Source organism: Sinohyriopsis cumingii, chromosome 2 (assembly GCF_028554795.1).
Source record: "Sinohyriopsis cumingii isolate HCF-2022 chromosome 2, ASM2855479v2, whole genome shotgun sequence".
NCBI classification, from domain to species: Eukaryota; Metazoa; Mollusca; class Bivalvia; order Unionida; family Unionidae; genus Sinohyriopsis; species Sinohyriopsis cumingii.
In genome coordinates, this window is record NC_142962.1 from 152,724,852 (window position 1) to 152,752,295 (window position 27,444).

The following is a 27,444-nucleotide window of genomic DNA, read 5'->3' on the forward strand; positions in this document are numbered from 1 at the left end:
CGTTTTCTCGGCTGTTTATATACCAGATACTAGGAATATACGAGATACTTGGAATAATTTTAGCCTCTGAATTCGCTCTTATAAAATCTGTAGCGAATAGAATGGAGTATGCGATTTAAAAAAAGAGAACTCTACAAATAGTAATCGAGTTTATATTTTTCTTTCTTAAACCCATCCATGTACATTTTCCTTCTTTAAAGCCATCTGTATTTGTTAATTCTCTTCAGTTCCAACCCCGCATGAAACTGGCCGATATTAGATTTGTCAAACTTTTGTCTGAGTTCATTTGCATCTACTAGTTGCTTTTTCGGAGGCTTTTCGTCTAAATGAGTTATTTAAACAAATAGTGGAGCATATGAGAATTGTAGTTTGAGCATGATTAACCTTGAAACCCCATTTTCAAAGATTTTTTTTATTTACTGTAAAGTTCTCGTGTACGCACATCAAAATATGAAATATTTGTTCATAACTTTAAGATACGGATTGATAGCTTGTTTCCATTTGGTGAAAACGTTCGGTTAATTTGGTCTTAAACTTTAAACACTCTCCTTAACTAAACGTTCAATTGACTTTTACAATAAAGTCCAGACAGTTAGTGAAATAAGTATTACACTGTTTATATTGACCCATTTATTTCCGGAAGAAAAAAAAAACACGATTCCTTCAGGATAGTATTTATCACTAAATTTACAAAAAGCAGAAACTAAATGAAACATATAAATAAAAATATATCGACCTGTTCTTGGTTTATACAAAATGTGACATGAATGAAGAAAACGTTTGGCCCATAGACACTCAGACATTTATTTTTCATAGTACAATATTTATCGAATCTCATTAAAGTTAGAACACGATGCTCGTCGGGTCAGTAGTCACCCAAAACTAACGTAACCGGGATATTACTAGTCCCAAGTATATAATGAAGCACTTGTCAATAACGCCCAACATTCCATTTTTCACAATTGTTCATCGTTACACCAGAAAAATTATTATAATACAAAAGACGATATTGCAATGTTTACAATTCAGTACTTATATTACAAATCTACATACATGTTTTAGTTCTGAGAAGAAGAAGAAGAAAAAAAAACTCGGTATGTCGTAGCGATAAGATTGGGCCGTGAGGCCGAGACATTTCATAAGTCATATCAAACGATTTCTTTTCCACGAATCGGAATAAAACACAAATGTACACGAACACGCTGTGTCCGGTACAATAATGAAGGTGTGAATAGAGTGTCAGGCACAGTCTTGCTCTTCAGGCTTACATGAGATAACACACACACACACACACACACACACACAGAGTTCCTGCGATTTATTAGCGCAGATGACTTATTGGAGTGATACTGCGGTGGAAATTTGTATGATCACTTTGAATAGTGAAATGAGGATTCGAGGGCATTTCGAATACAGTTTAAATTATTACCATCGTGTAGGGATACAAGAGCATTTTGAGCATGCTAATACATTATAAATGAATACTATTTCGTGTGCGGGATACCAAAATATTTTGAACTTACTGTTTGATCCTAACAGGGGAGATATATAGTAATCACATAATATTTCGTTGCCAACCAGTACGGTAAATCTTACAACCTACTATCGTTTCTTGAACTTAAACAAAAGATCTCATTGAATCAATTAATCAATCGGCAATAACGAATTATTGGAGTCCTAAAGAATTAAAAATATCTAATCGAAACATTAATGAGGTCCGCTGGAATTTACTATACGTAATGTAGACTTTGAGTTTCTCTTGAATTAACAAAACGTAATGTAGACGTTGAGTTTCTCTTGAATTAACAAAACGTAATGTAGACGTTGAGTTTCTCTTGAATTAACAAAACGTAATGTAGACGTTGAGTTTCTCTTGAATTAACAATACGTAATGTAGACGTTGAGTTCTCTTGAATTAACAATACGTAATGTAGACGCTGAGTTTCTCTTGAATTAACAAAATATAATGTAGACGTTGAGTTTCTCTTGAATTAACAAAACGTAATGTAGACGTTGAGTTTCTCTTGAATTAACAATACGTAATGTAGACGTTGAGTTTCTCTTGAATTAACAATACGTAATGTAGACGTTGAGTTTCTCTTGAATTAACAAAACGTAATGTAGACGTTGAGTTTCTCTTGACGTTGAGTTTCTCTTGAATTAAGAAAACGTAATGTAGACGTTGAGTTTCTCTTGACTTAACAATACGTAATGTAGACGTTGAGTTTCTCTTGAACTAACAAAATATAATGTAGACGTTGAGTTTCTCTTGAATTAACAATACTTAATGTAGACGTTGAGTTTCTCTTGAATTAACAAAACGTAATGTAGACGTTGAGTTTCTCTTGAATTTACTATACGTAATGTAAACATTTTTGAGATCTTGTTGAAGTAACAATACTTAATGTAAACAAAGGTCAATATTGCTTAACTGAAGCGTTGTTCAGCTCATGGCGTCACCGGTCTTGTATGTCACTGAAACACCTATAGGCCCATCTCCACAATAACACGTGAAGGCATATATGTTTCTTAGCTTCTGTTGATGTTACTATTTTGTCCCTGTTGGCGTATGTTTTTATGCTCAATGACATTTGAGTTAAAATCGTATATATGTACTTACTGTGTAGACTATTTCATCAAGCGCTGTTATATTCCTTCCGCCAGACTACAATAGACTACAATAGACAATATTTGTATAGAATATCAAGTACGACACCATGCCCTGATTTAATTCGTATTATATACTCGTCCCAGCTATTGTCCTATTTAATGATCCCATTGGTGTGATAAATTTGTAATACTATCCATGCTTAGTAATAATAGATCAGACCAATCTAAGAGAGACTGGTTCCTTGACCGAAACCAGACTAACGGACGTGACCTTGAAATCGCCAATTTAAATCGGCTTCTCGAATGACTGGCAAATAGCGTTCAGTCGATACAGAATTGTTAAATAATATTAAACCGAGATGTAAAGTTGCATATCGCAAGGTTTCAAGGAAGGATAAAGATTTAGAAAAAGACTCACATTCCAAATGGTGCTTACAGGCTCCGAAATATACCTCAACTCAGTGTCTATCGGACTTTTACTGGTCATTATGTTGGCACTACGGTTCTACAAGCGCCATGGTCGGACGAGGCTTTCCCATGGGCCCCGGATCATACCTTTGATTGGGAATGCTTGGGAACTCACGGTAGATCCTGATTTGAGGAAATCCCTCAGACGGCTGCGGAAGTAGTATGGTGACATCTATCAATTGTATATGGGACCAACGCTTACTCTATTCATCAGTGGGTATCAATTATTCAAAAAAGTCTTTTTTTTTTCAAACGCGGAGAAGACGTTTCTGACAGATCTGACTTCCTGCTTCGTAATCTAAGTTAGATTCATTATCACTGTTGCCATACAGCTGAGCGCTTAATTTATTGCACAATCACGTTGCTAACGCACGATTTCATCTTCAAATGATCATTTTCCTCTAGAAATGGGATTTTCTATGTAAACAAACAAATTTGGAATGAACTTATGAAACTGCCAAAATACTATGGATAAAAATTATTATTCTCTGATCTAAGATGCTAGTTGTTGCTAACAACTTCTCTATCCTTGATACATGTAACTTACCTATTTGATAACGCTTCTCTTCTCAAAAACCAATCATCTGGTGCATAAGTATGCTTCCAAAGCATTGACTTCATTTCGTTTTACTACGAGTGTGTTTTAAAAATTAGAAGCCGCAGAATTTGTCATTTTTTATTTCGTATGTTCTGTACTCGAGATATAGCTAAACCGGAAAGAAAACCATGTAAGTACAGAATATCTTCTACTTTCGAGAGCTTAAAAGTGGCGCTGATTTAATAGGGTAGTTTTTCTTACTGATATTGGACAGGGGATAAAAGCAGGGTATCACACCTGAGGAACTGGTTTATTTATTGTTTTCAGGTGTAACAATTCATAATAGTTCAGATTTTTATTGTGCTTCTGTATAATAAGGTAGCGTTGTAACTGTTTACCATTCTTTGTCATGGTCACATTTTTTTATTTCTGTATCTACTTTACCGTTATGAAGGTTTTGTCGTTTTAGTCGTTCCTCTGCTGATCCGCTTGTATGGTGCTCCATGTTTGGTATGGGAGTTGACTGCCATGATAGCCACTGAATGATCGAACGCCACATGATATCATAACATATTGGATTTGATTTGGATATCTTGGTTCTGGTCCGTGTCTACCACATTACTGAATTGCATGATGATTCCATTATTCAATTATAATTGGTTTCACTTCGATACGAATCCAAGTCAGACTGTAAACAACCTCACATATCGATTAATGATTGAGTTCAACATTCTATATCATAGCCAGCATTTGTACAAATTTATTTGTCGAAAAGGTTACAAGGTCTAAAGCAAAATTACTGAATACGTTAATTTTACAGTAAAGTGTGAACATGTAGTTATTTGAGAATTTTCTGTTCTTTTTTTAAGGTATTGTTTCATCCTCAGGAATGTTGTGGAAAGAACATCGAAAATTTAATTTGACTACTTTGAGAATTTTGGACTTGGAAAAAGGAACCAGGAAGGGGAAGTGTGCATAATCTTATCCAAGATCGCGAAAAAAGAACAAGAAGCCATTCCGTATTCAACATCTAGTACAAGCTAGCGTGTCGAATGTCATCAATACTATGATATTTGGAGGACGTTTTAAGCATGTCGATCAAAGGTTTGCAAAAATGATGGCAGCAATAGATGAGATCATGCAAAATAATTGACCCAATCCTGTAGTTTATTTCTTTCTCTTCCTGCGGTATAATTAGTTTTAGATAAACTCATCGACAAATACTTTGAGATATTTGACGAGAATAAACTAGAAGACTGTGTAGATATTTTCCTCCTGGAAATAAAGAACAGCCATGATCAGGAAGAAAAAACATTTACAATTAGGTAAAACCAATTCCATTAGGTTCCTAAGTAAACAACTATTATTATCATCTATATAGGTAAGATGATCAGCTGGGCATTAATTACATATAATTATCATTTATATGATCAGCTAGGCATTAATTACATATAATTATCATCTATATGATCAGCTAGGCATTAATTACATATAATTATCATCTATATGACTAGCTAGGCATTAATTACATAGAATTATCATCTATATGATCAGCTAGGCATTAATTACATAGAATTATCATCTATATGATCAGCTAGGCATTAATTACATAGAATTATCATCTATATGATCAGCTAGGCATTAATTACATATATCAGCTAGGAAACTATGATTACAGACATTTAAGTTGTCTACGCACCACCGAAGACCTTCTACCAATCACAAACAAAAGCAAGTGATAAATGGGCTGACTAGTTTAGGAATCGGATTGTATGGTGATGAGTTCAATAATAATGATAAGGTAATCTGGTTAACTTACAAACCACCTTTTATCCGTTATTTTGTTAGCCGATTTGAAAAACAGAGGTTTTCTTCATCAATAGTAGGCAAACATGCCAAACCTTTTCCATCCTGGTGATAAAAAGTTATTTATTTTTCAAATATATTTTGTTTTTTAAAAAAACAACTGATTAAAAACAGTACAGGATTTGTTTGTCACCAGTATGGAAATTACAACCACCAATATCACTTGGGTAGTTTTATACCTTACAGCGAAAACATACCGAGGCAAGAGTTTTTCGCGATAAAAACGAGATCGTTGGAACTAACCACCTGCCATATTTAATTTGGTCTACAAGAAGGTCTTCATCAAGTAAATTCTTAGAGTCTGTAACGTTGCTACCATGAGCATTCCTCACGCGTACGCGGCTAAAACATAAATTTGGGACTTTTACATCCCTAAAGGAACAACTCTTCTTTCAGACATCGAGTCCGTGCTTTTCGATCCTAAAATCTGGGGCGACCCGGAGGAATTCTTGTTCTGAAGAACGGATATATTTAATTTCCTGTGTGACGTATTGGTACTGGACATACACAATGAAACATGGTATTAACTTCTGTAAGCAAATATCTATGTGATAATCAAATTGATACTTCAGTCTCTCTCCACAATAAACAATGTTAATCCTGACCAACTCTGTCGTACTTGCCATTTTTCACATAGTCTGTACACCTTACTTATAGTGTGTGCAGTTCAATATTTCTTATATGACAATATGTTAACACATTATTTTATGTAATTCTGATTTGTCCAAATAAGCCAATGAAATTCTTGCTGAGTATTTTCTTTATTGATTAGCTGTGATCATGGAAATTTTCCTTATCCCGCCTGCTAAAGATTCTTCTTTTTAGTATTACTATCAACATTTTGGCGGCCGTTCTTCGAATCTATTCCCCAAAGGGCATAGGGACAAAACGTTCACGTGTGTCGGAATATGGCCAGTTTATCCCACAGGGGCCCTTAACAAATAAAATTAACGGTATCGGTCAATAGCCGGGGGGGGGGGGGGAGAAGACGTAATATGGACCCCAGTCTATGACAAGCGTAATTTAAATGTTAACTTACAGAAACCATTAACCTAATATCTCTTCGTACGACTCTTTAACCTTTAACTAAATAATTGAAAGAAGCGAAACCAACAAGTTTTCTAATACTTATTAAATAATTATATGAGTTATAAAATAACACTTTATGAGGTACTTATAGTATTATGTATTGAATCCAAAATAATCCAAAAATGTTATTATAAGTTCAAAATAATAGAGCATTCTGAATGAATTCTAGGTCTGGAATGTGCTGATGTACCAATATCATGGAATGTCCTGAAGTATCAACAGTCCTGGTCTATCACAATGGCATTGTACATACATACATACATACATACATACATACATACAAGGGGCCCCGAGTGGCCGAGTGGTCTAAAGCGCCATCTCACCTCTGCGTGGGTTCGAGTCTAGGATTCAGCAAATGTGGGTATGTGAGAAATCTTGCCAGTAGCTTCTCGTGGGTCGGTGGTTCTTTCCGGGGTTTTCCCGGGTTCTTCCTCCACCATTAATACTGGTCGCCATGTATAGCCTATCGTGTGCTGAAAAATGGCGTTAAACCCTACAACAACAACAACAACATACGTACGTACATACATACATACATACATACATACATACATACATACATAAATACATACATACATACATAACACAACACTTTAGAGAAATTCAAGTCATCTAAGAAATCTGGTCCTGAAGAAAGGAAGATGCAAGATAGATACAAGTTCAGAATATGAGAGGGAATGATATATATACACTGATTGAGCAATCAATTAAGAGCCTCAGTTAGTGGTTTAAGGACTCTGTGAATAACAGTGAGAGTGTGATAGTGTGGCAGGCATGGAGCAACAAGCCAAAGAATGGATGGAAGCCATTTAAAAGAGTGGACTACCAGGGAAGTACAATGCCTGGTGTTACGAGCATCCTATTCTACCAAGAATACTTTGGCCACTTCTAGTAGACTAAGTTCTATTGATGGCCGTAGAAGTAGTCGAAAGAATGTTCAATGCATATCTCCAATGATAGATGGGAATGCCAAAGATTTTCAGCAGTATCGACTTGAAGCAAGCTTCAGTTACCACTATCATCAGTGAGATAGGAGTTCAAGGTGACTAAGGCCAGGCAGGTGATGATGTTGAAAGACAGCGCAGATGAGAGGCTGAGAAAAGAAACAGTATATCGATGGGAGCAAAGGAAGTTGAAGAGGCAGAATCCAGACTGAGACACAACGACATGGGAGACATAGTAGCAACAGGAAAAGCTGGAGGTTGGTAGTGCCAAAAAACACACATGGCAAGCAAAAAGCATAAAAGAGAAGCGTGCAATGGTCCAGAAAGAACAATGTCTTGCACACGAGGAAGACAGGCAAGTCAAAGCTCTCGGCAGGGGAGAGACTATCATGGAAGGTGTGAGAGCATGGAAACGATCTTGGAGTGGCATCTGGCCAATAGACAACCAGAAAATCAGTTTCCTCTTTGTTCTCCCTACAATAACAAAACTAAAGGCATGGAAACTAACTGATGGCCACACAGCAAACTTTGTGGCAGAATTGCAAATTTAGAGCACGTGATATCTTCCTGTAATGTAGCTCTGACAGATGGTCGTTATCATTGGCGCCATGACCAAGTGCTTGCTGAGATTTCTGCCGCTTATCAGCACATATAATATTATAGCATAGAGTTCATTTCGGTTTCGACAATCCTTACCATCTTTTTATACATAGGAATTTGTTTTAAAAGTTATTATATTTCATTGGAAAATACTTAAAAACCGGACCATTTGAAAGGTTTGAATGCTTTGTTCTATAATAATTGTGATATAACAATAACAATGATATCAACGACTTCGGATACATGCATACACATCCCTAACTGTTAACTTCTCTATATAGGAAACTATCATCATCAACAACAATCATACGCATTTTCTACCCTTTGAATTATAAAAGACGTAAAAATATATAAAAGAAATACCTAATTATATGTGCACAAGTCCAACAATGACTAATTCTGCGTAATTCGCAATCTATATATTCATAAACTAATAAAACAAGTACAAGTTCTAACAAGTCACTAATAACTTCAGTCATGCATTACAATGCAACATAGTAAATTACATAATCCAACAATCTACATACGTTAATCTTGCATGTTAAAAATTCGCTATTCTCTACGTTACCATATGTTGATAATTCAGATATACACGGAAGATTCCAGTTCTAATAAATTAAATGTACACAATAATGTATCAATCTTACAACACATATTTATGAAATTTAGACAAATTCTGGCGAAGCTAATTTACCTTAAAGAAGTTTTTGTCCGCAAAATCCAAAATAGAATTTTACTAAAATTCCTTCCCGCCGTTTAACGAGCGCAAACTCGGAGTACAGTCTAATGCTCCCCAACTTTCCTACGATCCATATCCGGCTGCATATGCACATGTACTAATGGGAAAATCGACGTAGTACGTATAAATTGTTTATTGAGACTTCGCCCAAGATTTGAATATCTCAGTTTCGATTGGATACGGTCTGGTCTCTCTGAAAACTGCCTTGGGATAATTTACACTTACCTGTGCCTCTCGAGTTTCCAGTTCCCAAAAGTTGCTCCCTGCCGATCGTGACATCACTGACTGAGAGAAAACCAAACAAATTCATCTCTCCCTAGTCGTAAAATTTCCTTTGAATTTAACCGTGAACGGGTCTTTGCGTAATGGTTAAACAACACACATGGTGTAGTTATGTAACCCTTATTTTTTCCCATCCCTAAAGTTTCACGATTTCACAGGACAGTTCGAATATCTACATTAAATAAATAAGAAAACTCTATCAGCTACAATTACTTGCCGTCGCATATAGCCAAGACTTTTGCAGTATATTAAAACCTCACCAAGCCAAGGTTGATACACATTTGTTTAGACAGCTGGTCAGGGATCATAATACAAAATCCATGAATATATTTGATGTGTCTTTCTGCTTTGACCACAAATTGAAGTTTGGTTAGAAAATATTTTGAAAGTAGTTGAAATCAAAATTTCTGTACATTTGACCTTTTACTCCATCCCAGTGCTCTGTAAGACGTAGCAAAGGATTACACCCGTTCCTAATTAAAACGTTAGGGCGGATCCATTCTCCAATCATCCACAGTGTAACAGAAGAGAAACCTAGTGGGTTTTGGATTAAATGAATAACGCAAACACAATGTGATTGACGATGGAAATTTATAAAATGAATTTATATATATATATATATATATATATATATATATATATATATATATATATATATATATATATATATATATATATATATATATATATATATATATATATATATATGTATATATATATATATTATAAATACAATGATTCTCTCACGCTCTCAACATACGATTGATCCAATCACTCTACACAAACATTCACAAGTTGAAACACAAAAATATGATTCACGTAATCTTAGGTATGGAAAGTGAGATTCAAATAACCTCATGGACTGCAAATACATTTGAAATAATATTATGCAATGTAAGAGAGATTCACATAATCTCACGTATGGAGTACGATTAAGACTCAAGTCTCAAGGAATTCAAATATGTTTCAAATAATGTTATGCACTGTAAGTGAGATTAACATAACATCCTATATTATGCAATGTAAGCGAGATTTCACATAATCTCCTATCATACATATAAGATTCAAAATAATCTCATGCAATTGAAAATGTATTCAATTGAAACATCAGTTGGAACAAACATATGCCTCTTGACACTTGTATAGTCGTATCATTCATAAATTGATGAACCACACAGTTTCACCGAGTCTTTGGGTTGGCCCACGCTTTTATAAGCCGCTCACACCCTTCACGGATCCACCACATGTATACATATACGTACAGACAGCATACAGCACCCTTTTATTGGCTACGTCTACATTCGTGACTCCACCACGTGTACAGACACATGTATACACATACGTATAGACAGCACGCAGCATTAAACAGCTACAGTTATCCCTTTCACAGCTACAGTCAGCCCTAAACAGCTACCGTCAGCCCATAACATCTTCAGTCAGCTCTAAACAGCCCTGAACAGCCCTATGGTAGGAGAACACAATGGAGAACGTTCACTACTTGACAAGATCCAAAACGACCAGTGTCGGTTAGAAACGGAATCTACCTTAAATCTACAGGAGAGTGAGTAATAGTTAGGGTAAAATATCCGTGTATACCGTGCTTTAGTGTCTCTCGCCGTAAGTAATTTTCGACGAGATACATGCTAGTACAGTCGCTTACCTGGAAAAACAATTATTCACCGTAGGTAACGTTGTACGCGTGTACAACAAAAAATGGTAAAATCGTTCTAAGGCAAAAACCAAGTTATTTCTTGCCTTATTATGTGACACAGTTCAAGCAACCTATATGCACCTTCAGACACCATTCAAACTTTTCAAATGGTCCGGTTTTTATGCATTTTCCAATCAAATATAATAAATGTTCAAACCGATTCCTTTGAAGAAAAAAGATATTAAAGTTTGTAGAAAATTACATTTAACTGATGTGCTATAAAGGTTTAGTGTCATCTTCTGGAGAACTTTGGAAGGACCACCGAAAATTTACTCTTATAACACTGAGGAATTTTGGATTTGGAAAAAAGAGCCTGGAGGGAAAAATCCATACGGAAGTGTCCATACTCTTATCCGACATCGAGAAACAATACGAGAAACCATTCCGTATTCAGCATATTGTACCAACTAGCGTGTCGAATGTCATCAGTGCTATTGCATTTGGAGGGCATTTTAAGCATGGCGATCCAAGGTTTGAAAAAATTATGACAATGCTGGAAGAAAACTTGGAAATCAGTAGACCAAATAATGTAGTTGATTTCTTTCCTTTCCTGCGGTATCTGCCTGGGGACCTATTTCATGTTAAAAAGACGCTGGGAAATGTCAAGAGTATGGAAGAATTTTTAGGCGACCTTATAGACAAGCACATAGATAACTTCAACGATAACAAAATGGAAGACTTCATTGATGCTTTCCTGCTGGAAGTGAAGAATAATCGAGATCAGAAAGAATCTACGTTTACAAGTGAGCTAAACTAAGGTATTACGTTTCACACTCTGGAATTATAAATATTGTTTAGTTTTACACAAAATCGTAAAGTTCTCCACATTACTGGTACAAGGTATCACCTGAAAGAATTTCATTTACAAATCACTTTCCTTTTATTTAATCTTTTACTCAACGACTCATTTAAAGAATGCTTTGAATTTTATGATTGATTGATATTTACGAAAGATATACATGAGCAAGTATAATGCGCTTTAAAGAGATCATTCTCTTTTATTATGTGACATTAATTTTATTTTCTATTATGCCATCTTCTTGCTAAAAATTTAGAATACATTTGTACAGCTCCTTTTATGTTGCAGAAAAACAGCTCATAAAAACAGTATCGGATCTGTTTATAGCCGGTTCAGAAACAACAACGACTGCTATTACTTGGACAGTTCTATACCTTGCTGCCAAACAAAATATCCAGGCACGAGTTTTTAGTGAGATAAACGAGATCGTTGGTACCGACCGCTTGCCACCTTTTGCAGGATAAACGGAACATGGTCTACACGGAGGCTTTCATCATGGAAGTTCTTAAGAGTTTGTAGCATTGTTACGGTGAGCCTTCCTCACACATGCTCAGTGGACACAAAACTCTGGGACTTTGACATCCCTAAAGGAACAACTCTTGTCCCAGACATCGACTCCATGCTTTTCTGTCCTAAAATATGGGCGACCCGGAGGAGTTCCTACCTGATAGATTAATTGACGAGGTAGGAACCTTGACAAAACCGGAAGAGTTTATTCCCTTCGTCACAGGTAGAATTATATTTGGACTGATTATTCCATAACGCTTCTCATTGCGAGGTAAGTCTCCTCGTGAGATAAATTAAGAGATTCTGACTTTCAAAGAAAGGATATCATTTAAAAGAGAGGCTATCAATGGCATGTGAATTTTCTTCCGTTTCGTCAGAATCAAGTTCTTAGGGGTGAAAGAGTTTATTAGATCGAACGTATTGACTGTATGGAGTTAGCTTTCTATGGATCTCTTTTAAACGTTCAAGATTTGTGTGGATGATGACAAACATGTTCTAAACCACCCGGACTGTGATAACCAAATTGTTATTGGCTTATCCCCTTGACAAAATACTAACAGACAGGTAGATATATATTAACAGGGCCTTACATAAGTATCTCATTTCATAACGATGGTTCATGCAGCTCTAGCAAGATTGCTCATATGCTGCACATACACTTCTATTGCTGTCTACGCCCCATCCCAATCCCTCTCTTTGGGAGACGCGAGTAGATCGAATGGGAGAGAGCCAGACTGGTACTCCAAGTGTATTGGGTTCGATACCCACCCAATCCCTGCCAGCTTGGGTTGGCTTCAGCAGTGGGAAAGGCAATTAGCTCCAAATTCGTCAGCATCATATAGACAATAATGTATTCACAAGGCCCTTAATACCAACCAAATTAACAACAACAACAACTATATTCAGCCCCACCACCCCTAATACGGTTGTTTTTTTTCCAGGTATTTGGCACTAAGCCACGTTTTAAATGTTCAGCAATTTTTATTTCTCTAAGGAAATTTCAAATTCCTGATGGTGAAAGTCCATTTTTATAAAGCTCTAATTAGTTTACAAATTTGACGTCTCTTCAACTTCCAGTTACCTGTAATCGCGTGCATGAAGATAATTTCTGTCAGCAGCCAATACTAATACGTAATATTCATTGATAGATGCTACAAAGTTTAACAAAAATAATATTAGTTGACTCAAATAGTGTGGCATAATATTATTGCCTATATTAGCCATAGATGAAATAACTTTTAAATTTCCTATATTTACAGAGGTCTGTTTTCTGGTTATTATAACTTGCACGATTCTGCAAAAGTTGCGTGGCAATTTCTTATGATCGGAAACAATTTTCCCATCTTTGATATATGACGTCGTTTATAACAAATTGTTAGAATACATTTTCATTCACTTTTTTTAACCTTTTAATTGATTTCCTTGAGTAGAAATATGTATTTCCCGGAATTCGACCCTGGATTGTTGAGATAAATAATTTAAACAGTAATCCATGTGTGAAGGATAGTCGGTTAGCCGTTCTTTTCATATCATGTTTCATTTCTTGTAAGAAGCGATCTTAAGAAAGTAGTTAGAATTTGGACAAGTTTATATATTTCTTCACTATGATCGCATTCCACGGATGAATATCCTCTTTTACCAGTAACAGACTGCAACAAAGATTACCGCATTTTTCTTGAACACACTTTAAGGAAAATACTCCATTATCAAGACAATGAAATATACTATTACAAATCAAAGAAAGTGTGTGTGGTTTCTTTTTCCGATCGATAAGTGACTGTTTGAAAAAGAACATTTGACTGGTTCATTCGAATAGAGTAAAAGGTCATTTTTTATCAACCCTTTGAGACAATTTTATTCGGACTAGCAAAGATTGTTTATTCAGGTATGCATATTCATAAGGACCAATATAAATCTTATCACGGATGATAAAGGAGAGCAGCGAAGCGAATATTCGACTGTGGCTTGCGACAATGTCCCTCTACCCCATCCTCGACGACACCTTTTAGTTTGTTAATTATTGCTTGAAGCTGTACATTGTATCATACAAAGGGAGGCTGTACATTGTATCACGCAATAGGAGGTTGTACATTGTATCACACAAAGGGAGGCTGTACATAGTATCACACAAAGGGAGGCTGTACATCGTATCACACAAAGGGAGACTGTACATAGTATCACACAAAGGGAGGCTGTACATCGCATCACACAAAGGGAGGCAGTAACTTGTATCGCACAAAAGGAAATGTTTGTTTCCTGCAACGCAAACACCGTCTAATGTAGTCTGAACCATTTTACAGGTAGGAGGAACTGTGTTGGCGAGTCCTTGGCTAGAATGGAGCTTGACCTCTTCGTCACAGCTCTCGTCCAGAGGTTAGAGTTATTGCCACCTGATGGCACAACGCTGGACATAAACGAGATAGACGGTGTATTTGGTGTCACACACAAGCCAAAACCTTTCGAAATTCGAGCTATCCCCAGGTAAAGATAACGAGTAAATATAAAGTCACATTCATTGTTTACAAATTGAACTATCAATAACAGTTTTGTTATTTCTCTAATGTTAGATAACTTTTATTTTGTCTTTGTGTATTTTGAAGCTTGTTTGTTCTTCTTGTTGTTTTTTCGTGCTTGTAAAGATTTTAAAGTACATTTTGTGAGTGGAAAAACAACAACTACAATATGATTATGTACACATATTAGTATGACTAAATGATGCAAGTATGTCTCCAAGAAGACAATTTTAACAATGTTTTGCCAATTTTATTTTTGTAACCAATATTTTATAATTCTGTTATGCCTTAGCTAAAAACATTTAATACATTTACTTAAAGATGAAGTTGCCTTCTGTTTTACGGAGCATCATGCATATATGTATAAACCAGTAATCGTCATTTTCACAATCTTTCTGTTCAGAAAGGTGTAAACTATCGACAGTACTTTTCAGGAATGTAAAAACTCCTTTGTTTTAAAGCGCTGTTTCTATCGACTATTTATGTATGAAAAACTAGGAATATACAAGATACCAGGAATATACAAGATACTAGGAATATACGAGATGCAAGGAATAATTTTCGCTTCCGAATTCGCTCGTATAAAATTAGTAGCAAATATAACGGAGCATGCAATTTAGAAAATGAGAACATCATTGCTCCACAAATAGTAATCGAGTTGACATTTTCCTTCCTTAAACCTTTCCGTTGAAATTAATGCCACCTGTACTTGTTAATCTCCTCCATTCCAACTCTGCGTGAACCTGGTCGATATTAGATTTGCCAAACATTTGTCTGACTTGATTTTCACTTTAAGCGCTGGTTCTCTCGACTGTATGAAGTAAACACAAGAGGGGGGCACCGGGGATATATCCCCAGGGCCGGGGTGAAAAGGGGCCCGTGCCAAAGAACACTTGTTAATTTTATACAAGAAAAATTTTGAACTAGGAGAGGCCATGGTGTTTCTTATCCAAGGGCCTGTGATAGCTCTCAACGGCCCTGACTGTATGCATGTATGTGCTGTTTTTCCCCCTTTCATTTAATTACCCAATGAGTTCAATCCGTCCAAAAATAATTAATTTCGTTAGTATAATGTTCATAGTAAAAGCAATAAGAAAAGGTTCCAGAAGGCGGGGAAAAGAACATTCACACGATTGCAGACAATCAGAAAGTGAATGCAGTCGAAGAATTTAATTGACTTATTTAGACCAATCGGGTTCACGAAAAGTGAAATGTTAATATAGTATTTTTAATCTGCACACGCTATATGCAAAGCTTACTTCCTACGTGATATATATATATATATATATATATATATATATATATATATATATATATATATATATATATATATATATATATATCTGTGTTTAGAGAAGGTATTGAATATTATACCCGTTTCCTACCTAATGAAGCAAAAAGCGTCATTCATCTTTATTTATGCACTAGAGCGCTTGACAACCTATAAACTAGTTACGTGGCTTTGAAATTAGATACAAAAAGCGGTAGTTAGCCTTTCATGCATGCAAAGTTCAGTCCACATTCGATCGTCAGGCTATATATACACAACTGTAAACCTCACTGTCGTAAGATTGAAACCAGAAGCAGGTCATTTTTCTAGTACAGATACATGGAGCCCATTGAACATAACTTGTATCTAAATTCAATTTCTATCGGACTGCTATTGTTAGCGATATTGACACTATGGATTTACAAGCGCCAGGGCCGGGCAAAGCTTCCACCAGGTCCCTGGCACATTCCTTTCATAGGGAATACCTGGGAGCTGACTGCAGATCCAGATTTGCGGAAATCACTCAGACGGCTGCATAAGCAATATGGCGACATCTACCGGGTGTACATGGGACCCAAACTGGTTGTTGTCATCAGTGGGTACGAGGCCATTAAAGAAGTCTTCGTAAAGCGTGGAGGAGAGTTCTCTGACAGACCCGACTCCTTATTTACTAATCTTATTGCTGAAAGGCAAGGTAAGTGTAGAAGTGAGTGAAGTGGAAAGAAGGTAGATCTGGCATTTTTGTTTTCTTTTTGCGGGCCATCCAGACAAAACAATGTCAGACCAAACTCAATAGCTGGGCCTGGACCGTTGCTACGCTTGCTCTACTGGGAAAACGTTTCTTCATTTCTTTTTTTAATACTCACGTACGTATTCCACATTCAACTTGCCTATTTTGCGCGTTTTCCTGTCTTGTCGCATAGGAAATATTTAGCATTGTATACTAACTTGTAAAGGCATTGTATTAAAATCTGTTTTTCATCTCTAGCTAATGCAATGAATGCCATGATTATATATATATATATATATATATATATATATATATATATATATATATATATATATATATATATATATATATATATATATATATATATATATATGTGTGTGTGTGTGTGTGTGTGTGTGTGATTTAGATTTTTAAACTTAACTTCAACAATTTTAGTCATATCACTATGATGTGTGTTGTGTGGCAGTTTAGAGTGACGTCTAGCAATGGGGCATCATAACGCAGACATATTGCATCATGTCCCACACAGTCACATTATCCCGATAGCAGGCCGGCCAGTCCCAATGCTAACATCTTATTGCTGAGTACCAAGCGAGGCAGATGCTAGTACCATTTTATAAGTCTTTGGTGAGATTCGGCCGTGGTTCAAACCCGCGACCTCCCGCATCCGAGGCATACACTCTAACTACTTAGGCCCAACGGATCGGTCCCGCACATAATTGGATAACTGTGTAAGAAACCATAATTATATAATTTTGCAACCATGATTTCTTTCCTACCTAATGTTCCACGATTTCGCAGGTCAGTTAGAATATCAACTTTAAATAAATAATAAAATTTCAGACAGCTGGTCAGAGGTCATAATACAAAATCCATGAATATATATGATAAATACATTTTCAGACACCTGGTCAGAGGTCATAATACCGAATCCATGAATAAATATGATATGTTTTTCTGCTATGACTGCATATTGAAGTTTTGATTGTCACTGTAATTAAATTTTCTAAACATTTGACCTTTGACCCCATGACAATGCTTGGAGGGACGGAGCGAAGGATTACACCCCTTCTTAATTACAATTTTAGGGTGGCTCCATTCTTCATTTATCCACAATTCAAGCACCTATATGTACCTTAGGAAACCATGCAATACATTCAAATGGTCCGGTTTTTAAGTACTTTCCAAGCAAATATAATCAAATTTATAACCAGATTTTACGTAGAATAAATATGGCAAGGCTTGTCAAAACCTAAAAATCTATGTTATAATATTGTATGTGCTGACAAACAGCTAAGGGCTTTATGTTTTGTTGATAGGTATAATAGCAACTTCTGGAGGGCTTTGGAAGGAACACCGAAAATTTACTCTTACAACACTGAGAAATTTTGGATTTGGAAAAACGAGCCTCGAAGGAAAGATCCATAAGGAAATATCCATACTCTTATCCGAGATCGGGAAACAAAACGAGATGCCATTCCGTATTCAACATCTTCTACAAACTAGCGTGTCCAATGTCATCAGTGCTATGTCATTTGGAGGACATTTTAATCATGACGACCCAAGGTTTGCAAAAATTATGACAGTCCTGGAAGAAAACATGGAAAACAATGGACCAAATAATGTAGTCAATTTCTTTCCTTTCCTGCGGTACCTACCCGGAGATGTGTTTCGCGTAAAAAAGACGTTGAGAAATGTCAAATATGTGGAAGGATTTATAGGCGACCTTATTAACAAGCACATGGAGAATTTCGACGATAACAAAATGGAAGACTTCATTGATGCTTTCCTACTGGAAATGAAGAATAATCGAGATCAAAAAGATTCTACATTTACAAGTGCGTAAAACTAAAGCTATTAGGCTTCTAACTTTAGAATTATAAATAATGTTCATTCTTATATAAAATCGCAAACTTTTCCGTATTATAGTTACAAGTTATCAAGTGGAAAAAAAATACATTTACACATTACTTTCCTTTTGTTTGATCTTCTTTGAACGACTCACTTGAAAGGACGTTTTGAGTTTTATGATTTACAGGTATTTATGAATTATATACACAAGCAAGTAAAATTGACAGCTGCAATGCGCTTAAAAACGTCCGTGATTTATTATTCTGTTGAAACGATTTCTATTTTCTAAAATCTCAAACTTTTGAACTCAATGAAATACATTTTTAGAACCCTTTTTTATATTTTAGAAAAACAGCTGATAAAAACAGTATTCGACCTGTTTGTAGCCGGTTCAGAAACAACTACGACTACTATTACTTGGGCAGTTTTGTACCTTGCTGCCAAACAAAATATCCAGGCACGAGTTTTTCGTGAGATAAACGAGATCGTTGGTGCAGACCGCCTGCCGTCCTTGCAGGATAAACGGAACTTGGTATACACGGAGGCTTTCATCATGGAAGTTCTTAGAGTTTGTAACATTGCTACGGTGAGCTTTCCTCACACATGCTCAGTGGACACAAAAATCCGGGGCTTTGACATCCCTAAAGGAACAAGTCTTGTCCCAGACATCGACTCCGTGCTTTTCGAACCTAAAGTCTGGGTTGACCCGGAGGAGTTCCGACCTGAGAGATTCATTGACAAGGAAGGGACCTTAACAAAACCGGAAGAGTTCATTCCCTTCTTCACAGGTAAAATTCCATAACCTCCTCGTGAGATAAAGATATCGACATCGGTGCTTTCAAAGGCACGAGATGAATTAATAGATACTGAGGCTATCAATCACATTTTCTCCCGTTCTCTCAGAATCAAGTCCTGAAGTGTCCGAGAGTTTATTAGATCGAACTCACTGGCTTTATGAAGTTAATTTTCCTAGGATCTCTTTGAGACGTTATAGGTTTATATGGATGATGAAAACATGTTTTAAACCATCCAGAATGTGATAACGAAAAACTACAACTGCTTTGTTTTGATTAGCTTCTCTTCTTGTCAAGATATTAGATAGATACTCGACAGACATATCTAACAGAGTCTTACATAAGTATCAAATTTCAAAAGGATAATTTACAAAGCTTCAGCAAGGCTGCTCAGATACTTCACATACATTTCTATTTCTACCCACACCCTCCTCCCGCTCTATTTCTACCCACATCCTCCTCCCATTCTACCCCCATTGTGAACCATGGTAGCTCAGTTGGGAGTGCGTCAGACTCGGGTCTTGGGTTCGATGCAAGCACTTGCCATCTCGGGTTGGCTTCATCGGTGTACCTTGGAAAAGACGCTGAGCTCCCATTTCCTCAGCATGATATAGACAATTATGTATTAAACATACATTTAAAACTAACTGAAATAGTTCTTCACCGCTCAAACAAATACAGAGAATTATTTTCCTACTCTGTCCCTGGGTCAGTCGAATCGCGATTACAAACCTGATTTCATCTGTATCACTCCACTATATTTACCATAATAGCAGCAATAAAAGGCGTCTCCTGATAATGGAACATTCCCTTCTCAATTATTCCATTGTACAAACTATCAGCCTCTATCACAAATACTTAACATGGAAATACAGAACCAATCAACAACTTTTACATTTCTATAGGAACTATTTAGCTACAGGCACACTTATCCGGCTCTGACCTGAACTCACTACGCAAATAAACCATGCCATCATGAAATTTCATCAACTTTGCACTCTGTGACGTTTGCCACCAAGAATGGCTAATTTCTCAGGCTGGGGAATATATCAACAACATCGACTCCCATAATCAAACAATTAATCGCTAAAATAAAGTAGATCTATAAAATGGAGACGTAAATACAAATGACGCATATAATAGCTGTATTACATAATAATGTTGGATTTGTTTCTAATCTCTTTTTTACGTTTGAATTTATTTGATGGAATCGAAATATATATCTCTTCCCTGCAACTTAACATTGGATTGTTGAAGGAAACATATAAACAATAATCAATGTGTAGAAGACAGTTAGTTAGGCGTTCTTTTATTTTCATGTTTCGTTTCTTGTAGAAGCAATCTTATAAAAGTTGTGAAAATTTAGGCAAGTCTTTCTATCATTTAACTATCGTCGATGGCACAGACGAAACTTCGCTACGCTTTTTCATCAGCGACTGACTACGACAAGATTTCCTCTTTTTTCTTGATTATACATAAACAAAAGTATGTCATCAGAAAGACAATGAACAAATTATTACAAGTCAAAGAAAGTGTGCTTTTACCGATCAATAAATGACTGTGTTTAAAAAACGAAATTTGACTGGCTCATTCAAATAGAACGCAAAGTCACGTTTGGTAATCCTTTTAGGACAATTTTATTCGAACTCGTAACGATTGTTAATGTATGTTAATGTATGTATGCATATTCATAAGAAACAACAGAAATCTTGTTACAGGAAGTCACTGATGAAAGTGGAGCGTAGCGGATATTCGTCCGTGGCTTGCGACGATGCCTCTTTACCAAATCCTCGACGACGTCTTTATTTCCAAAGGCTGTTCATTATTGCCTGAGACTGTACTTTGTATGACACAAAGGGAAGTGTTTGCTTCTACGTTCAGAAACGTAAATAATGTGTGCTATGCATTCTGAACTATTTTACAGGTAGGAGGAACTGTGTTGGCGAGTCCCTGGCTAGAATGGAGCTTGACCTTTTCATCCCTGCTCTTATCCAGAGGTTAGAGTTTTTGCCACCTGAGGGTACAACGCTGGACATAAACGAACTGGACGGAGTGTTTGGTGCAACACACAAGCCGAGACCTTTCGAAATTCGAGCAATACTGAGGAAAAAATAAGCTGCACAAAATACACTCATGTTCATCTTTTCAAAAGTACAGTTACACTAAAAAAGTGAAAACTCGATACAAGTTTTGTTGTTTTTCTGTACTTCGAGAACTCATTTTGTCTTTGTGTATTTTGGAGCTTAATTTTGTTGTTCCAGTTATTTTATCTTGCAAAGACTTTTTATAAACATTTTGAGTGTCGAAACGGAAATTTGAGAATTTTTTTCTCAACATATTCTTAGTTCGACTGAATAGTGCAAGTCTTGAAAAAAAATGAATATGCACTTCTCTGCACGAAGACAATTATACAAATATTTTGCCAATCTTATTTTTTGAAACAAATGTTTTGTAAATCTGTTTTGCTGTAGCTCAAAACAATTAATAAATTCACTTTAAAGATGAATCTGCATTCTGTTTCACGGAACATCATATAATGCATGTATAAAACAGTACTCGTCAGTAGTATAGTGGGGCACTTTACGGATAATGGGAAAATAAATTACGGACCCACCTACCCACCCCGGGCACTTTTACGGACAAGGGGAATTTAACATGGGAAATTTAACATAGGAATATACAGGGACAATGGATTGGGTCTGTTTACGGACAATGGGAATTTAACATAGGGAATATTGGGCCTGTTTACGGACAATGGAAAGTGGAGACTGTACAGCGTCTGACGTCACGGTATGGGAGATTGGTAACAATGTTGCAGTAATGTAGGACGTCACAGTACTGAGCAAAGAGCGGGTGTGCAAGTGTGCACCGGACTGACCTCAATCAGGAATAAAGAGTGGGACTTAGATTTATATAACTCATACAATAGACAACATATAAGAGACAAACACTTATACAACTGACTAAAAAAAAAATTAAGGCAAGAAAACAACACTTTTCGAGGCATATGAGTGGCCCTGAAAAGGGCCTTTGGGTTTATGTTAACATTATTCCGTTAACATAGTATGCATCGCATAGATCTTATTCTTTTCCTCAAACTTCTTCTGATTTCTGGTTCGTAGATTAAGACCCTTTTCAAACAACCTTGTCTCTCCACATAAATTTTTGTTTTCCGAACGCTTGTATCCATGATCCTGATAATTGTCCATGATGATTTCACATACATGGGTAAGTCCGTACGGAACAGCATTGATGATACGAGAGTAGATGATTCTACGTTGGTCCATACCTTGTGACGAGAACAGGTGAAGGGAATGAACTGAACGGGTTATTTATAAGGGAAGGGAGGATCGAAACGGATTGAGTTTTTTTGACCAATCCAAATACGCGTTAGAAAATTCAGTCACAACACGAAGTCAGTCTTCCAATCCGAAGAGAGCAGTCTGTGACGTCACATTACATATATTAGATGCGCTAGCGTCTGTGCGCAGTCAATCCATGCGACCCAGTTTTCAAACATGACGGAAACTAAGAAGACAATGAATTGGGGTGCACCGGCTGTGGAGACGAGAAGCGATGGAATAGCAGCGGCTACCCAAGTCAACAAAGGCCTACTTCCAGAAGAGGTTTATTTTAATTGGGATTTAGTCGATTTTCTTTCTTCTTCGCAAGAATTTGTTCAAATACCAGTACCTTCGCCACCTTCTACTTCTTTACCACACGTGGATAATTTTAAACAGACAGAAAGAAGAATTGGAGAAATTTATACAGCAGCAGAAGGAAGCAGAGCAAGCCTTTCTCCCTCAACAACAGCGAGAAGAAGAAGAGGCAAGAAGGAAACGACAGGAAGAAGAAGCAAAGAAACAAGATCTAAGAGAGAAGGAGGACAGTGAAAGTCAAACGGTGATGGTGCTCTTAGACGTTTTAGCACTTCTTTATTACGAGCCAAGATAAGAAGACCTTCCTGGACCAAACAACCCAACCTTATTACTACGTCTGCGATACCACCCCTAGTGATTTCTATCAAATCATCATCGACATGAGCCAGTTCAGAAGTAGATCTTGGTCGTGGCAAAGGCCTAAGACAGTTAAAGATAAATGCGTCCTGTTCCTGAGGTGTTTTTTTTTAAACAAACAAATGCCCAACGGTCTTTTTCAGGGCCACTCATTTCTCTCGAAAAGAGATAGTATTTCAATTGCCAAAATCAATAAAAACTCAAAAAACACTATTTTACCCATCATGTATGTATGTGAATGTTTGTGAGTGCGCGAATGTAGGTTCTTACTCTAAGAATAAAATCCAAGAGACACGTTTTCTGCCTGGTCGTTTCTGGTATAAATTTTACAATCCAACACAACACTTTAAAAAGTTCATAGGCTTCTTCTGTGTTTGTCTTCACCACTTCTTTTTCCTGTTCTGAACCAGTCTCTTGGTCTTGCTCCTGTTGTTTCTTAGGGCATTCTGAAGACCAATGTCCTTTTTCTTGACAATAATAAAAGGTATCTTGACTTTTGTCTCTTCTAGCACCTGTCTAGCTTTTTTGACGGTCTACACAATCTGAAGACCAATGTCCTTTCTTCTTACAGATATTGCAAGTATCTTGACTTTTATCTCGAAACGAGGGGGAGTAGTCCGTCGGCTTGTCTGAAGAAAATTTTCTTATGACACCTAGCAAAACTCTGATCATTAGTTCGATCTGTGTGGGCTCTTCCATCGTTCTGCTCGGTTTGAGAGTGCAATGAATATTGGAAGGGAAGTCACACGCCCTTTATATATACGACTGTCTGCCATGGATATAAAGTGGAGAAAGGAGAAGAAAGTAAGAGGCAGAAACGTGAATTATCGCCTCGTACAGTAACTGAAATTTTGGCACATATTCATGCCAGAGCTTTTGAAGATGACATGAGTGAGCTAGATTCCAGACCCAGAGATTCTACACCCAACCAAAGTTCACCACCATTATCTCCTCAAAACATACTACCATATTCGAGAAACTGAAAAGCGCTCCAGAAGAAAATTTAGCACGACGACTTACAAATACACGATGAAGTTTAAAGATTTCAAGTCCGACGTACCGCTGGAGAAAGCAGAGGGCTTCATCACCGAGGTGTGGGATTTTTTGTTAACCACACTGAAACGGCAATGTCAAGCCAAAGAAGACGATCGCTTGAGACTTTCCATTCATCACGATAGTTTGAAGTCCTCCGTTTGGATCGAGTTTAGCAGCCAACAGAATTGACACCTTCCAAAATCTTTCGGGGACCTAACACACTCACCCATTCCGCCCAATGGATCTTAGGCCCCATCGACCAGACGTGGAGAGAAGAGGACAATCAACGTTACAGAGATTGTTATTGCCATTGCACAGTGATGGAACACAATTTGTCGGGATATGATTGACAGTTTCTTTTGAGATACTATACGGAACAAGGCATCGAACGCCCTAAAGTGACTTTGAACGGAGCCAAAATCATTTCCATGCAAATGGCACAAGTACAGTTTAAAGATTCGATGAGCTATTTGGTCATGCCTTTGAGCCTAATGCCTAAAACGTCTGGAATGACAGAAATGACCAAAGGCTACTTTCCACACTTTTTCAATACCGAAGCCAATCAACACGCCGTTCTACCCTATTTGCCTGAGGCTCATGACTACGACCCTGACAACATGCGTACCGAACAACGAGAAGCTTTCTACGCGTGGTACCAGACTCACGCCTCGGACCCCTTCGACTTCCATCAAGAAATGTTAAAATATTGTGGAAAATTTGGAGAACTGTCTATGGAACACGCAGGGGTCGATCCTTCACCAAAGCATGCTCCTTTGTGTACCGCATAACGATTCATGCCTGAAAACACCCTGGCTGTCATCAGCCCTCAAACATCCAACTTTGTCAAACATCAGTACTCTATCAAAGCCCTACGCTGGCTACATTACTTGTGTGACAAGGAAGACAAATCGATTCAGCACGCCCGCAACGGAGGAGGTGAAAAGGCTTAGGTGACCGCCCATGTTCGCTGAAAATTGTACGAAGCTTTAGAACTGTTAGGTGATCGTGTCCTGTACTTTGACACGGACAGTTGCATCTACATCGATCGCCTGGGTCAACGTCACCCTGACATCGAAGGAGACCGTTCAGGAGACTGGACAGACGAACACCCCGACGAGAAGATTTTAAGTTTTGCTAGTGGTGGTCCAAAAAATTACGGCTACGAATACCGGGACAAACAAGGAGAAGTGCACACGGAGTGTAAAGTGAAAGGATTGACTCTCAATTATCGCTCCAGTCGAGTGGTAAACTTTGGGGTATTGAAAAAGGCCGTGCAGTCTGGAGAGGATGGAAACTTTAAAGTGACCACCCACGAACCGAACAAGAGTGTACGTGTACCCACTCACCAAATCGTCAATCAACCCTTGGAAAAGCTGTATCAAATCGTGTAAAAAGAAGCAAGTGCGGCTTCCCGATCACTTCACTTTGCCGTACGGTCACGTCGATATACAAAAATGGTTTAGAGAGGATAGTCACCAACTAGAAGGACGACTTTGCCACATCAAGAATCGAGTGAGAGACCCAATTAGAACTCCATATTCAAACCTTACCATTTTCCGGTCTTCTTCTCTGACTATTGTGATCGTGCCTGTCGATTCGAAAAACGGCCGACGGATAGAGAAGGATTACCTATTTCGAATGTTTTAGCTAGAACAGGATTTGTCTACTTTGGACCTGAGACTGGATTGGGATACGAAGTACAGTGTTTCAGTTGCGGCCTGAAGTTAGAATAGATCAATGTATCTATACAGATTCAGCTATTCTGGAACATACTCGATTGTCTCCGCACTGTCCTTACATTTCTGTGGCTTTTCCACCCATCACACTGCGGTACATTTATGACGGTACCTTAGAGAAGGTAGTACCTTTCTCCAGGAAGAAAAAAAGGAAGACTTCCAAAACTAGACATAAAAATGGAACTATGTACAAGCTTGAGACTTCATTTCGACTTCATTGCGACTTGTATAAAAAGGGACAATGTCCAAGATCGATAGTTCATTGTCACTACCAAGACCAAGCGAGAACGATGAATACTTTCAGTGACACACAAAACAAGATCGAACAGGCACAGTTCAAGTTCGGTGATTCTCAACTGGAGTGCGATGCTGTGCCTTGAGATGAGAGCGATGCAGTAAAGCATCATGGGAACTTTGTTATCACTACTACTACTACTGCCACTACACCTACCATAGAAAGTGATGCTGTGTGTGTCAAACCTGACGGATGCAAACGTGATGCCACTTGTTATCGTGGACTCTTTACTGGTTTTCATTGTCAATGTCAACTTTCACGTGAGGCCATGCGTCTACCACCCTACGGATGTCATCCAAAACTGAGCAAACTCCTGTGGATGTCACTCTGCCCTCATCGAAACGTGTGACAGACGAATATTCGTTCCCTGTCCGTTTGCGTGAATACTGTGACTTTGAAAATCGTTTACAATCGTTCCGAAAGCCTGAGGAAGCAGAGGTACGAGAATCTTTCGAACACCGTCAGCAGCTACCATTACAAGTAAAATTGAAGCGTCCTTGTTGACCCCTTCCCCCACATCCCAACGATACGAAATGAAAGCTTGGGTTAAAAAGATGATGTCCACTCCTCCTTCGACAGAAATGAAAAAGAAAGAAGGGAAACCAGGAGAGAAAAAAGAAGAAATTACCAAAGTCATTCCATTACCACCTCCACAACCACAACCTTCGACTTCTATTCCCGTGGCCCATTGGACACTTAAATCCGTTTCCAAACCACTCTTTCGCCCCGTCCAAAGTAGAATCAGCGTAGGGTGGGTGACTTATTAAAAATGGAGAATGTGTTAGCCAGCATTTGCTACAATCCATCCCATCCTGCAGGTTACGCAGTAAATCAGAAATTGTATCGTGCTGTCAAAACTCGACTGAAAGTTTCTGTTTACCTCAAGTGCAATGATGGTTGCAAGAACAAGCTACCTAAACTTTACACAAGCCCATTCGACGAAAGGTTTCCAGAAGTCGCACTCGAAGGGAGGGCATCGAGCATCAATGGCAAGCCGAATTAGCCTATGTCTCTCATTTGGCCAGCTACAATCGTGGCTACAAATATTTGT

The 27,444-nt window shown here is 37.5% G+C and overlaps 2 protein-coding genes across 2 annotated transcripts; both read left to right on the forward strand.

The window, feature by feature from the left end:
- The first annotated feature begins 7,687 nt into the window (after positions 1–7,687).
- On the forward strand, positions 7,688–12,110 carry LOC149806112 (cytochrome P450 2J6-like). Its single transcript, XM_089935156.1, has 3 exons — positions 7,688–7,772; positions 11,072–11,590; positions 11,935–12,110. The coding sequence occupies exons 1-3, from the start codon at positions 7,688–7,690 to the stop codon at positions 12,108–12,110; spliced, it is 780 nt and encodes a 259-aa protein (XP_089791282.1).
- Positions 12,111–16,182: 4,072 nt separating this feature from the next.
- On the forward strand, positions 16,183–21,817 carry LOC149806113 (cytochrome P450 2H2-like). Its single transcript, XM_089951002.1, has 4 exons — positions 16,183–16,630; positions 17,986–18,504; positions 18,865–19,305; positions 21,236–21,817. Exons 1-4 carry the CDS (start codon positions 16,276–16,278, stop codon positions 21,424–21,426), a joined length of 1,506 nt encoding a protein of 501 aa, XP_089807128.1. The 5' UTR covers positions 16,183–16,275; the 3' UTR covers positions 21,427–21,817.
- The last annotated feature ends 5,627 nt before the right edge of the window (positions 21,818–27,444 follow it).

What these genes read in the sequence shown, in the direction of transcription:
- LOC149806112 (XM_089935156.1), top strand. Translation starts at nt 7,688, where the DNA reads ATGGGAGCAAAGGAAGTTGAAGAGGCAGAATCCAGACTGAGACACAAC. An exon ending in AGCAACAGGAAAAGCTGGAG is followed by an intron (nt 7,773 to 11,071) that starts GTTGGTAGTGCC and finishes TGTGCTATAAAG; the next exon opens with GTTTAGTGTCATCTTCTGGA. An exon ending in GAAAGAATCTACGTTTACAA is followed by an intron (nt 11,591 to 11,934) that starts GTGAGCTAAACT and finishes TTTATGTTGCAG; the next exon opens with AAAAACAGCTCATAAAAACA.
- LOC149806113 (XM_089951002.1), top strand. Translation starts at nt 16,276, where the DNA reads ATGGAGCCCATTGAACATAACTTGTATCTAAATTCAATTTCTATCGGA. An exon ending in TCTTATTGCTGAAAGGCAAG is followed by an intron (nt 16,631 to 17,985) that starts GTAAGTGTAGAA and finishes TTTTGTTGATAG; the next exon opens with GTATAATAGCAACTTCTGGA. An exon ending in AAAAGATTCTACATTTACAA is followed by an intron (nt 18,505 to 18,864) that starts GTGCGTAAAACT and finishes TTTATATTTTAG; the next exon opens with AAAAACAGCTGATAAAAACA.